Below are 12,174 nucleotides of genomic sequence, written 5' to 3'. Positions count from 1 at the left end.
CATTGCTGCAGTAATACAGGCCAAAGGAGCCCCAACTAAATACTGAGTGCTGTACATGCTCATACTTTTCATGCTCATACTTTTCATGTTCATACTTTTCAGTTGGCCAACATTTCTATAAATCCTTTGTTTTTATTGGTCTTCAGTAATATTTTAATTTTCTGATGTGCTGAATTTGAGATTTTCATTTGTTGTCATTTGTAATCACCAAAATTAAACAAAATAAACATTTGAAATATATGAGTTTGTATGTAATGTATGAATAWAATATACAAGTTTCACTTTTTAAATGGAATTACTGAAATAAATCTACTTTTTCATGATATTCTAATTTTATGACCAGCACCTGTATATGAACACAAATACAGCTGTGGAATGTCAATGATAACAACATGACAACATGTGACTCATGTTGTCTGTTGAACAATGTTCATGGGTTGACTGGGTTATTTTAGTGCTTTAGAATTAGATTTTGCTAAAACTTTCAGTGCATTAGTGCTTTAGAATCAGGGGACCTAAATATTTGAGTTAGTGCTTTAGGGTAAGTGGAACTAATTTTTAGATTTGTGCTGCCCACCACTGCTAAATTTAATCTTTACACTAAAAGGAGGCAGCACAAGCATGCACAGCAGATCGGCACATGGATCCTGCTCTCCTGTCTGTCGACCAATAGGAGAGGAGCTGACCCAAGAAGCTCCGCCCACCTTATTTACATAATGAGGCAGAAATGCAAAACAACATGTACCTGTAAATACAGGAGACAGAGACATGTAAAAGCAACACACGGAAATAAAAAGACTTGTGGGAAAATGATAAATAATAATGAAAAGAATTTAAGAGACACAAATACATCTACAAGTAAAATGAAAAACAAAATAGATATATTTTTAAAACAGTAAAATGTAAATTATGTGCTAAAATATATAATTTATTGGAACTAAGCTGGAAAAATAAATATGAAGGTCAATTAAACAGGACGTAAAGTTCTCTTTTTTAATTTAATTTGTTCTTTCAAGTGCATTTATTTATTTATTGGTCCATTTATATATTTATGCTTTTATTTCTAACTATGTCAGATTCAGTCCTCCATACTGAGCTGGGTGGGCTCACAGCTCCTGTCGTTGCACTTCTCAGATTATCTCCTCCTTCTCTCACATGTAGAGCAGGTCACTGTGACTCAAGTCCAGGTCCAGGTCCAGGTCCAGGTGAATTTTAACAGCAGGGATCATGTGATGAGTTCATGTTCAGTCATCCTATTCATAATATATTCAGTCAGAAATATGTTGTTAATGACAGAAATATGTTCAATCAAGTTAAAGATGAACCAATCAGAACCAGGTACCTGCTGGTCCAACAGGGTTGTTCTGTAGATTTTAGCTGTAAAAAACGTCTGATTGTTTATTTAAWAACTCAGTAAAGTTAAAACATCTGAACAGAAACAATTTACTGGCCAGAGAAAGTAATTCAGGTTATGTATTGATTTATTTTGTTCTATAATTCTTTGATTTGTGTTAAACTTTATTTCCTCTCAAAGGACAGAACATTTGAGATTTATGAGCTGCTGTGCCATCTACAGCTGCAGAATCAATAAGAGCGTCTGTTGGACAACACAAACAGCTGAGTGGAGGCAGTAATCTGAGAAGGTTTCTATAATCTGTGTTAAACTGAAGCAGTGAGTCAGTGCTGACAGGAAAGCTGGCTCATTTACTGTAATGTWACTGGGAGCTGGAAGTGTCTGCAGGTAGCTGAGGGCTACGCTGCATTAGCTGCCTCTGGGTCTCTGGAGCTCTGCTGCAACACCTCCTCCTGGAGAATACAGCCTAAAGATGGTTCTGATGCTGCACAAGAAGCTGGCAGCTTTGTTGTTGTTAACTTCCACTGAACACGATGTAAGTCACAGGATGTGGCTAAACTGGATGTTGGAAGAGCATATTTGAACAGCAGGACCTCCAGGGCTTCGCTGACTCCACCCTATCCTATGTCAGGTTCTGCACAGACAGGGTAGACAAGAACATCTGGATTTACCCAAACCGGAAGCCCAGGGTGACCAGTGAAGTTCAGGTTCTCCTGAAAGACTGGCCATCTGGTGTACCAGGCAATGCCTGGTGGGCCGACACATATTTATGTGCTGGACCAGGCCTGTCATGAACCAAAATATGTATTGTAATTATTTTTTGTCGACCATGATAGCCCATTGGTTGGTTTTCTTGAAGGACATCGAGTTAATTCAAAGAAATCTCTTAGCACCCCTCCCCTTTCGATCAAAATTATATATCTTGTCATTAGAGCTGGTTGGAGGTGGAGAGAAGTAGGACTCATCAGTATACATACAGAGCTAACAGATCCACTGCTGATGCCATCTCCACTGCCCTCCACACTGCTCTGACCCATCGAAAACTCCCTGAGTCCTAAGTCAGGATGCTCTTTGTCAATTTTAGTACCATCCAACCTGACATCCTAGTGGACAAACCAGCTGCTCTCCCAACACTTCCACTTGGATTAAGGATTTCCTTACAAATCGTCCTCAATCTATAAGGATTGGTGCACACAGCTCATCCACCATGACCACCAGAAACAACCTGTCTCTCAGCAYCATAAAAACCAAAGAGATGATCATAAACTACAGAAAGAGCAAGGCTGCTCTGCACCACTCTACATCAATGGAGACCGCATGGAGAGGGTCACTCACTTCAAATTCTTGGAGACCTACATCTCAGCAAACCTCTCCCGGTCGGTCAACACCACAGTGGTGGTTAAGAGGGTCCAGCAGTGACTTCACTTCCTGTGAGTACTCAGATGGAACAACTTGGAGACTCAGCTGTTGGTATCCTTCTATCGCTCCACCATAGAGAGGGTACTGGCAAACGCCATCACTGTGTGGTACACTGGCTCCATTGCTTCTGACAAGAAGAGGCTGCAGGGGCATGACCAGGACTGCTGAGAAAATACCTGGTGGTCCCCTCCCTTCCCTCAACAATATCGCCAGCACCCATTGTTGGCCACCTCCATCCTAGTCACCACCTGCTCAGCTTGCTGCCTTCCAGCAGAAGGTACAACAGACTCAAAAACAGTTTCTTTCCACGGGTCACCCAGACTCTGAACACAAGTCAAGCATCATGAGTGCAATGACTACTTTATTATTGGTTTATCTCTGTATATATACTGGATATATTGCTGTTGTCCTGTGTCTTTATGTTCAGTTTCACTGTACTGGCTTGTGCAATGACAATAAAGACTATTATATTGTAAAAAACTAAAATTTTGTAACAAATACATTATGTTAATTATTATTTTAACAATAAAAAATAAAGTTAAAACTATCGTACAAATACATACTTTTCAAAAACAAATTTAAAAACAAATTAAAAAGTTAAACATTAAAGAATAAAATAAGTTTTTCACAAAACTGTATTTTTACACCAAAATAATTAAATATATAATCAAATATAGAAAGATAAAATGTAATAAATAAAAATAAAAATAAAAATAAATAATTAATCAAAAATTTTACAAGTAACAAATATACAGTACATACAATTAAAATGATCACTATACATACACAATAATGTAACTACTGAACCACTTAAATCTAATTATTTATTTATTTATATTAAACTCTGCTGCACTTCTAAGCATACCTGATATAGTGGGGGAAGAATTGGAACATAAAGTTGCTTCCATCACCATTATATGCAAAGGCAGTTTTAAGCCTATTAAAAGCTTAATAATGTAGTAACCATAGGTTATAAGACCACCATGAGGCATAGTCATCATTTGCTGAATGAATGGCAGCTCYAGGACCAAAGTATCCAGGACTACAGGATCAGCATGATGGAATAATAATAAAGAGAAAATAACATATTTTAGCACAAATGTGGTGAGAGTGCTGAAAGATTGACATCTGCTAAACAATAAATTATTGAACTGGTCAAGTTAAAACTAGCAGAGCAGATGCTCAAACCAGCAAAACAGTAGCTACAGTTTGCAAAACTGTAGGTTAAAATGACAATTAGCAAAACAGTACTGGTGTCCCAACACAGCTTTTTCTCTTCTGATACAATACCAAAACTGCAGCCTTGAGTATTGGCCGATACCAATGTTGACCCGATACGATACAATATCAGAATGAATTCAATGTATTTTATTACTTATTTCGTAGTGTGGAATGTTAGAAGTCTTGCTCAAGTCAGTTAAATAAATTAAACAAAAAAAATAGAAGACACTGAAAAATTACCTAAAATAATCCAATAAAAACAAACAATACTTTTAGATACAGCATAGTAGTAGCATATGACCCTTGGACATACGCAAAACACTAACGTCCCACAATTCAAAATGGATTTGAGGGGGTGGGGGTGCTCATTGGTGGGCCCAATGAATAGCCCTTCATCAGAGCTTTAAAAAAATCTGAAGCTCCTATGTAGTTTTTGAATTATTAGCATTTTTGTATGTCCAGACATCCCCTTTTTAGATGGAGCCCCCTCCTCAAATATGGGGTCTATCGTAAAACCGTTGGCTGGTGCAGTGTACGTCGGACTGAACTACAGACCTGCCAGATTTCATGCTGATAGCTGCAGTCATTTCTGTATGGTTGACCAAAAAATTCTAAGATCACTTWAATGATTTATTCTGGATCCAGCTGCTGCTGGATAGAAATCCTGGAGTGGACTTCTGGAATGGACCGCTTGTATCAGAGATTTTAGATGCAGGCCAATATAATCTGATACTTGTTATTTGTTTGATATCAGACTGATATCCAATATAGATATTGGATCAAAACATCACTATGAAACAGTGGCTAAATGTGGCTAAAAAAATTGCTGACAGCTACAATTACAAAAACAGCATCAAAAAGCTAAAATGAGACAACAAAAATGGATCCAGTTTTATAAAAAAAATTAAGATTTCTGTGTAGTTCTGTGGTAAAGTCTAAAAATCACTAGAAGTGTTGACCGCCAGCTGTTATCATTTAGGTCAAACCTTGAAAATACCATTATGAACAACACCGTATGATGAGCAGTGGATGACTCTCAGCTACCACCACATGATCTCAGTATGTGTCAATGAGACTCAGAGACACTGGCTGACTAGACCATTTCAGTTGGAGCTGCAGTAGTCATTTTGAAATGGATTGACTCCAAAAGTGAATCTGTTGTTGAGGATCATCCACCTGCTTATTCATACATTTTATTTAGCTGCCCTTTCTGTCTGGGACAGGAGGAGCTGATGCCAGGCTTCAGCAGATCTAAAGATAACGTTCTGCAAACTTTACTCAAATGTGTTCAATGGTTCATGAGACACACCCACACAGAAACACTTTCATTGTAACTTCCTCTTTCTGTGGAAGGCTCAGCTATAAAATACCTTGCTTTCATTAATAATGCAGCAGAGCTGACAGAAAGTGTAACTCCAGATGGTCTTCACCATCCTCATATCCATGATCCTCGTCTCTGTCTAAAACCTCAACAATCACCTACAAAACTGTGAACAGAACACGCACACAGTTTCTCTTAACATTAAATGATTTGAGGCTCTCCAGAGACTTCATCCAGGATCAGAACAGAGGAAAACGTTCTATAAAGAGCAGTGTTCTTTTTTTATTCTGAGGATATTTCTGTCCAAATTATTTCTGTCTGAGCTGTAATATTAGATCGTTGTCAGAGTGTTGGACCAGCTGATGGGCCTGACCCATTTTAAACCTGTTCCTCTGTCCCAGACTGTCACTGTCAGATGTACTGTAAACACTCAGCTCCCCAAAGATGGATCAGCACATCTGAGTCTGTCTGCAGGTGAGTTCATGGTGTGTCACAGGAGGGAGCTCAGATTAGCAACCTAAACCTGACCAGAACTGAAAGACCACCAATACCCAGATCAGAGTAACTCTGAAATCCTGACAGTGTAATGATTAGCATGGCTGCTTTCAGAAACAAAACATAATCATTGTACAATATTTATCCATCCATCTTAACCCACTTGCTTCTTTCAGGGTCACTGGTGGGGTACACCCTGGACACATCTCCAATCCATCACAGAGACACACAAGACAAACAACCATTCACTCTCTCACTCACTAGGGACAATTTAGAGTCACCAATTAACCTAACAGTCATGTTTTTGGTCTGTGGGAGGAAGCTGGTGTACCCAGAATAAACCCACGCATGCATGGAGAAAACATGCAAACTCTACCCAGAAAGGTCCCCGGGATTCACTCCAGCAACCTTCTTGCTGAGAGGCATCAGCTCTACCAACTCAGTCACTGTGCTGCCATTTTATTATACAAGTTGAAATGCAGGAAGACTTTAAGTTTTGCACTGAGCTGCAGGTTCAGAACACCATAATAAACTCAAGTAAACTCATCAACGTACATGATTTTAGATTACACATACATGTTATGACCTAATTTTTAATTTCTTAAAACTTAAGGGTGAACCACCTCAAGTGACTCCTTTAGGTGTGGAGGAGCAGCGGCTCTACTCTGAGCTCCCCCAGATGACTAAGTTCTATATTTAATCTTGAGCCCGGCCATCCTTTGAAGGAAAATAATTTCGACAGCTTGGATTCAGTATCTGGTTCTTTCATGACCCGCACCTCATGACCACAGGTGAGGGTTGGAACATAGACCAGTAAATCCAGAGCTTTGCCTTTACATTCAGCTCTTTTTTGATCATGACTGACAGAAGCAACATCCTCATTACTGAGAATGAGACCCAGATCTGTAGATCCATCTTCTGCTTCATCCTACCATCACTCAGGAACAAGATAAAACTTCCCCGCCTGAGGCATTCCACCCTTTTCCTGTTAAAAACCATGGCCTCAGAGCTCAGTCTGAAGCCAGCCTCTTCATTACTCGATTGAAAACCACTCCAGTGCTGAAGGTAACGGCCTGAAAACACCAACAAGTGCAACATCCACATGAAGCCAAGATGAGACCCAGAGGTTCTCAAACCAAATACCTTCTTCTCCCCGACTAGAACATGGCCATACGCCTTCTCCAGGTCACCAAAGTGCATGSAGACTGGAGAGTAGAACTTCCATGACCCCATTAGTAACTCTAGAAAGGTGAAGTTCTGGTCCACTGTTCATCAGTTAGAACACCGGTCTGCTACTCCACAGGAGTTGTCCCAGTCCTCCAAGGGATGCTGAAGAGATGTGTCAACCATGACAGCCCAACAATATCCAGAGCCTTCAGCATCTCAAAGAGAATCTCGTCCACCCCTGGCACCCTGCCACAAAGGAAGCTTTTTTAACTACCTCGGTGACTCTGCCATGGTAATGGACTTGTCTTCCCCGAACAAAGAGTAGAAAAGTCAGTACCTGCAGCTTCCAGGTAGCGCAAATGTGTTTGCTGCATGACCAGTTTCACCTGCTCCCCCATGTTCGTCTTGTATGTCTTCTTGAATGGGTGTTTCTTAAAGGGATCCATGATTAGTTGTAACATTAGACTTTATTTGATAAGCATTTATTTTAACTGTAAAATAAAGACTGTAAAAATACTGTAGGCTGTTTAGTTTTGTAAATTTTTTTAAATATATTTTAACACGGATGGAGCCATTTTATTTACACACAAAGCATTCTGGGTAAATGATGACGTGGATAGGTCCTCGGTGCGAGGCTGCTAGTGAGCTATATCCACCCTGAAGGTTAATCTTGGACAATATCTGATGATCGACTCTTTTAAATGAAACCAGAGAGCGTTGACAGAGAGGAGAAGGTAGAAATGACTCAGCCTGGAACTGAAAATATGGATGGAGGACAACAGAGCTGCTTCATGGAAGAACAACCTCAGCTTAGCCTGTTAGCCTTTGTGCTAGCCCTCACGCTATATTGCCTTATTTGTATTAGCTCGGCGCTAGCGCGACAAACAAGCTAAACTGAGGTCCTCCATCCATATTTTCAGTTGCAGGCTGAGTCATTTTTGTGTTCCCTTCTCTGTCATGTGGATGGAGGACCTCAGTGATGAGAGGAGAATGTGTAGCACTGAGCTAATACATATATATTGTGATAGCATCGGGGCTAACGCTAAAGCTAACAGGCTAAGCTGAGGTTCTTCTTCCATGAAGCTAAACAAAAAAGCTAAACATCCTGCAGACACACTGTTACTGACAGCTGAGGATAAACAGCTGAAGAGGACCAGATGTGCACACCTCCCATTCAACACCTGCTACTGATCAGCACTTCACTTTGGTTCAACATGGTGTTTTTGTACATAAACTCACATTGTACAGGATGTCCACCCATCCCTCCATGGTGATGCACTGAAAGACGGTGAGAACAGCAAAAAGGATGTTGTCAAAATTGGTAATCCCAAAATTAGGTCCGAGCCAGTAATCTCTGCAGATAGTCCCGTTTTCACAGGTCCGAGCCGGAGCCACGTGGCCACAGGGGTAATCTGCTGCCCGCTCTTCTACAAATACACACATTCACACACCATTAGGACACACAGCTCATGTGCTGGAAACACAAACAGCTGGTAAATGTCAGAGTTTCTTACTTGTGTCGATCCTGAAACATGTGAGATGGAACCTGCCCATGTAGAAGTCCAGACCGATGATGGCGAACATGAGGATGGCGAAGAAGAGCAGCAAGCCGATCTGCAGCAGAGGCACCATGGCTTTCATTATCGACTTCAACACCACCTGAAGACCTGAGACAAAATATATGAAACACCTTTAAAGACAATAGGATGGATCAGAGACAACATCTCTACATGCAGAAAACAATAAAGGCAGGATGGTGAGAAACCTGATTTACATTGTATTTAAAACATTTTGCTTTATGTTTTATGATGTCATAATGTTTGCATTTTAGATAATGCACTAATTTTCATTTCAGACTCAGAAAATCCAATGATTACAACATAAAGAGCTGACATTAAAAAAAAGYTTTATCATGTTGGAACAAAAAAATTCATTAAAAGGGGACATGTTATGCAAAACCGACCTTTTTTCAGCTTTATACCATGTTATAATGTCATTCCCTCATCAAAAACATACCAGAGTGTTGCTTTGACTCATTCATGTCTGAGAAATCCTTGAATCTCCTGTGGTCATGTGGAGCTGCCTAAACACTTGCTGGTAAAAAGCTCTGCCTATTTACACAAAGCTCCTCCCTGGAGATCAGTCCCCAGCAGAGATCCCGCCCAACAGAGTCCCCCTCCCCCAAAGCATTGTTTGAAAACGTGTTGAAGTCGGAGTGTCAAAAACAGTAGGAGGCTCTTAAAGAGACAGCGGCCAATTTCAAGGCGTTTAGATAAACTATGATGGAAAGTCACATTTGTTTTGATATAAACAGCATTTTATAACAACTTAAGGTAACATAGTTACTGGATTGTGGTATAGAATTCAACTATGTCCCTGGAAAATGCAGAAAACCCCCTTTAAAAAGAGAAAATACAGTTTTGCAGAAAACAGAATGAACACTTGCTGAAAAATAAATAATTGTTCAAATAAAAGAAAAAGAAGAAAAGCTAAACCCAGCAAAAAGTAACTAAAAGCTAAATTTGGCAAAASTGTTTTGAAAAAGTAAAATTAGTAAAACCAGAGCAGAAAGATAAGTTTAGCTAATTTTACATAAAATGGAAGTAAAAAAATGTCAGTGACTAAAATTTCCAAGACGATAGCTTRAAGGGCATAAGAAAGCAAACAAATCAGAAAGCATTCAGAAAACAGCATCTTTGAAGAAAATATCAGAAAAATGTTTGTTTAAAGATAAATAATTCAAAATGTAGAAAAATTACAAATATTAAAAGTCATAGCATCTTTCCCAGCTGAAGGTTTTGATTATTAATTGAAATCCCATAGATGCAGATGGATTGTACAAACCCATGACAGAAACTATAACCAGGAAAACAAAGGTGTGGTTGGTTGGTTTGCCTGTGTAACACCTGTGTTTTAGCTGTTCGTATCACAACTGTTGACAATACTTTTAAAACTTACTTGGAATGCCAGAGACGAGTTTAAGGGGCCGCAGTACCCTCACTGCTCTCAGCGTTCTCAGGTCAAAGTCAGCCCCCACCGTGGCCAAAATCCTGCACAAACCAAAAACATGTCTGAATCAGGAATAAAGACAGCTACATGTTTACTACTCCTAAGAAAGGTTTGCTACCCTTATTTCTTTAAACGTGTCTGTGGAAGAAGTCCCTGTAGATTAAATGAAGCTTTTTCTGGTCCAACACATAAAAAACAAAGTTAAGATGTGTACCACGGCTCCTAGTTGTAACAAAAAATTACACCATCCCCACAGACATTAGATTTTACTTGCCATTGTGGAGGAACTGTATTTTACCCAGGAATGCAGCCGGATTTTTACTGAAGCCAGAAGCTTGGTTGACGCTGAGCTGTAGGTCTGCTGTAGGTCTGCTGTGGGTCTTCTGTAGGTCTGTTGTAGGTCTGTTGTAGGTCTGTTGTAGGTCTGCTGTAGGTCTGCTGTAGGTCTGCTGTAGGTCTGTTGCAGGTCTGCTGTTGGTCTGCTGTGGGTCTTCTGTAGATCTGTTGTAGGTCTGTTGTAGGTCAGCTGTAGGTCAGCTGTAGGTCCGTTGTAGGTCTGCTGTAGGTTTTCTGTGGGTCTGTTGTAGGTCTGTTGTAGGTCTGCTGTAGGTCCRYTGTAGGTCTGATGTAGGTCTGCTGTAGGTCTGTTGTAGGTCTGATGTAGGCCTGCTGTAGGTCTGCTGTAGGTCTGTGGTAGGTCTGCTGTAGGTCTGATGTAGGTCTGCTGTAGGTCTGATGTAGGTCAGCTGTAGGTCAGCTGTAGGTCTGTTGTAAATCTGCTGTAGATCTGCTGTAGGTCTGCTGTAGGTCTGCTGTAGGTCTGTGGTAGGTCTGCTGTAGGTCTGCTGTAGGTCTATTGTAGGTCTGATGTAGGTCTGCTGTCGGTCTGATGTAGGTCTGCTGTAGGTCTGCTGTAGGTCTGCTGTAGGTCTGCTGTAGGTCTGCTGTAGGTCTGTGGTAGGTCTGCTGTAGGTCTGATGTAGGTCTGCTGTAGGTCAGCTGTAGGTCAGCTGTAGGTCTGCTRTAGGTCTAYTGTAGGTCTGATGTAGGTCTGCTGTCGGTCTGATGTAGGTCTGCTGTAGGTCTGCTGTAGGTCTGCTGTAGGTCTGATGTAGGTCTGCTGTAGGTCTGTTGTAGGTCTGCAGTAAGTCTGATGTAGGTCTGTTGTAGGTCTGTTGTAGGTCTGCAGTAAGTCTGATGTAGGTCTGCTGTAGGTCTGTTGTAGGTCTGATGTAGGTCTGCTGTAGGTCTGTTGTAGGTCTGATGTAGGTCTGCTGTAGGTCTGTTGTAGGTCTGCTGTAAGTCTGATGTAGGTCTGTTGTAGGTCTGCTGTAAGTCTGATGTAGGTCTGTTGTAGGTTAGGTAGGTTGGGTTGTACATTGAGCTGTGAGATAGACAAGTCATTCARCATGTTACAAGAAAAATTGAATTCTCCTGAATAGACCCAGTTTTTACAAGGTGATGGTGACGTGTGTGAAGGTTACAGAGTGGCTTCAGAGGCTCTTGTTAGTCCACTGAAGAAGATTAAACCACTTGTCAGCAGGGACCAGGTACAGGTCAGACTGACTGTGGTCTTTACTTAGAGCAGCTGTGGCAGAGTGGCTAGGGGAGTCGTCTTGGAACCAGAAGGTCGCCGGATCGATCCCCTGTTCCAGCTGTCTCAGTTGTTGTGTCCTTGGGCAAGACATTTAACCCCCAATGTGTGTTTCTGATGTGTGTCCCATCAGTGTATGAATTAGTCTCCATAGATGATTGTACGTGTTAGCTTTGTAGGAGATCTGGTAGAGTGTTGTGTGAATGGGTAAATGAGGACACAGATTGTAGTGTGAAGAGCTTAGAGTGTCTTGGTTGGGTAGAAAGGAGATATATAAGTACAGTTCATTAATACTGAGCAGGATTTCATGCAGAAATCATCTGACTTCAGGTATGAACTTCTCAAAAAACATCATGTTTTCTTTGCTTTTCCACTATTATCTGTCTGCTACAACTGCAAAATGTGTCTGACCCAGTTTGGGCTCACACAAAGCACTAACACTTGGCCCGGATATTGTAAAGAATGACCACCCGCGTAATTTACACGGGGGATAGGGGGGTTATAACCCCCCCAATAATTTGATCCAGTCAATATAACCCCCCCAATAAAATTGCTGTGTGTTTAAATGCAACCACCCCCCGCCCACCCCCGAAC

General features: G+C 40.8%; 1 protein-coding gene across 1 annotated transcript in view; it reads right to left on the bottom strand.

Moving 5' to 3' along the window:
* The window catches only part of cacna1ba (calcium channel, voltage-dependent, N type, alpha 1B subunit, a), a gene marked incomplete in the record, with an annotated part of 226,765 nt that overhangs the window by 163,603 nt on the left and 50,988 nt on the right, over positions 1-12,174 (bottom strand). The window contains 3 exon segments of the mRNA XM_014023993.1: positions 8,217-8,404; positions 8,492-8,644; positions 9,936-10,027. Of these exon segments, the coding sequence (XP_013879447.1) occupies positions 8,217-8,404; positions 8,492-8,644; positions 9,936-10,027 (433 nt within the window).

The sequence above is a fragment of the Austrofundulus limnaeus genome, unplaced genomic scaffold (genome assembly GCF_001266775.1).
Source record: "Austrofundulus limnaeus strain Quisiro unplaced genomic scaffold, Austrofundulus_limnaeus-1.0 Scaffold402, whole genome shotgun sequence".
Taxonomy (NCBI): Eukaryota; Metazoa; Chordata; class Actinopteri; order Cyprinodontiformes; family Rivulidae; genus Austrofundulus; species Austrofundulus limnaeus.
This window is presented reverse-complemented; position numbering and strand designations above follow the sequence as displayed.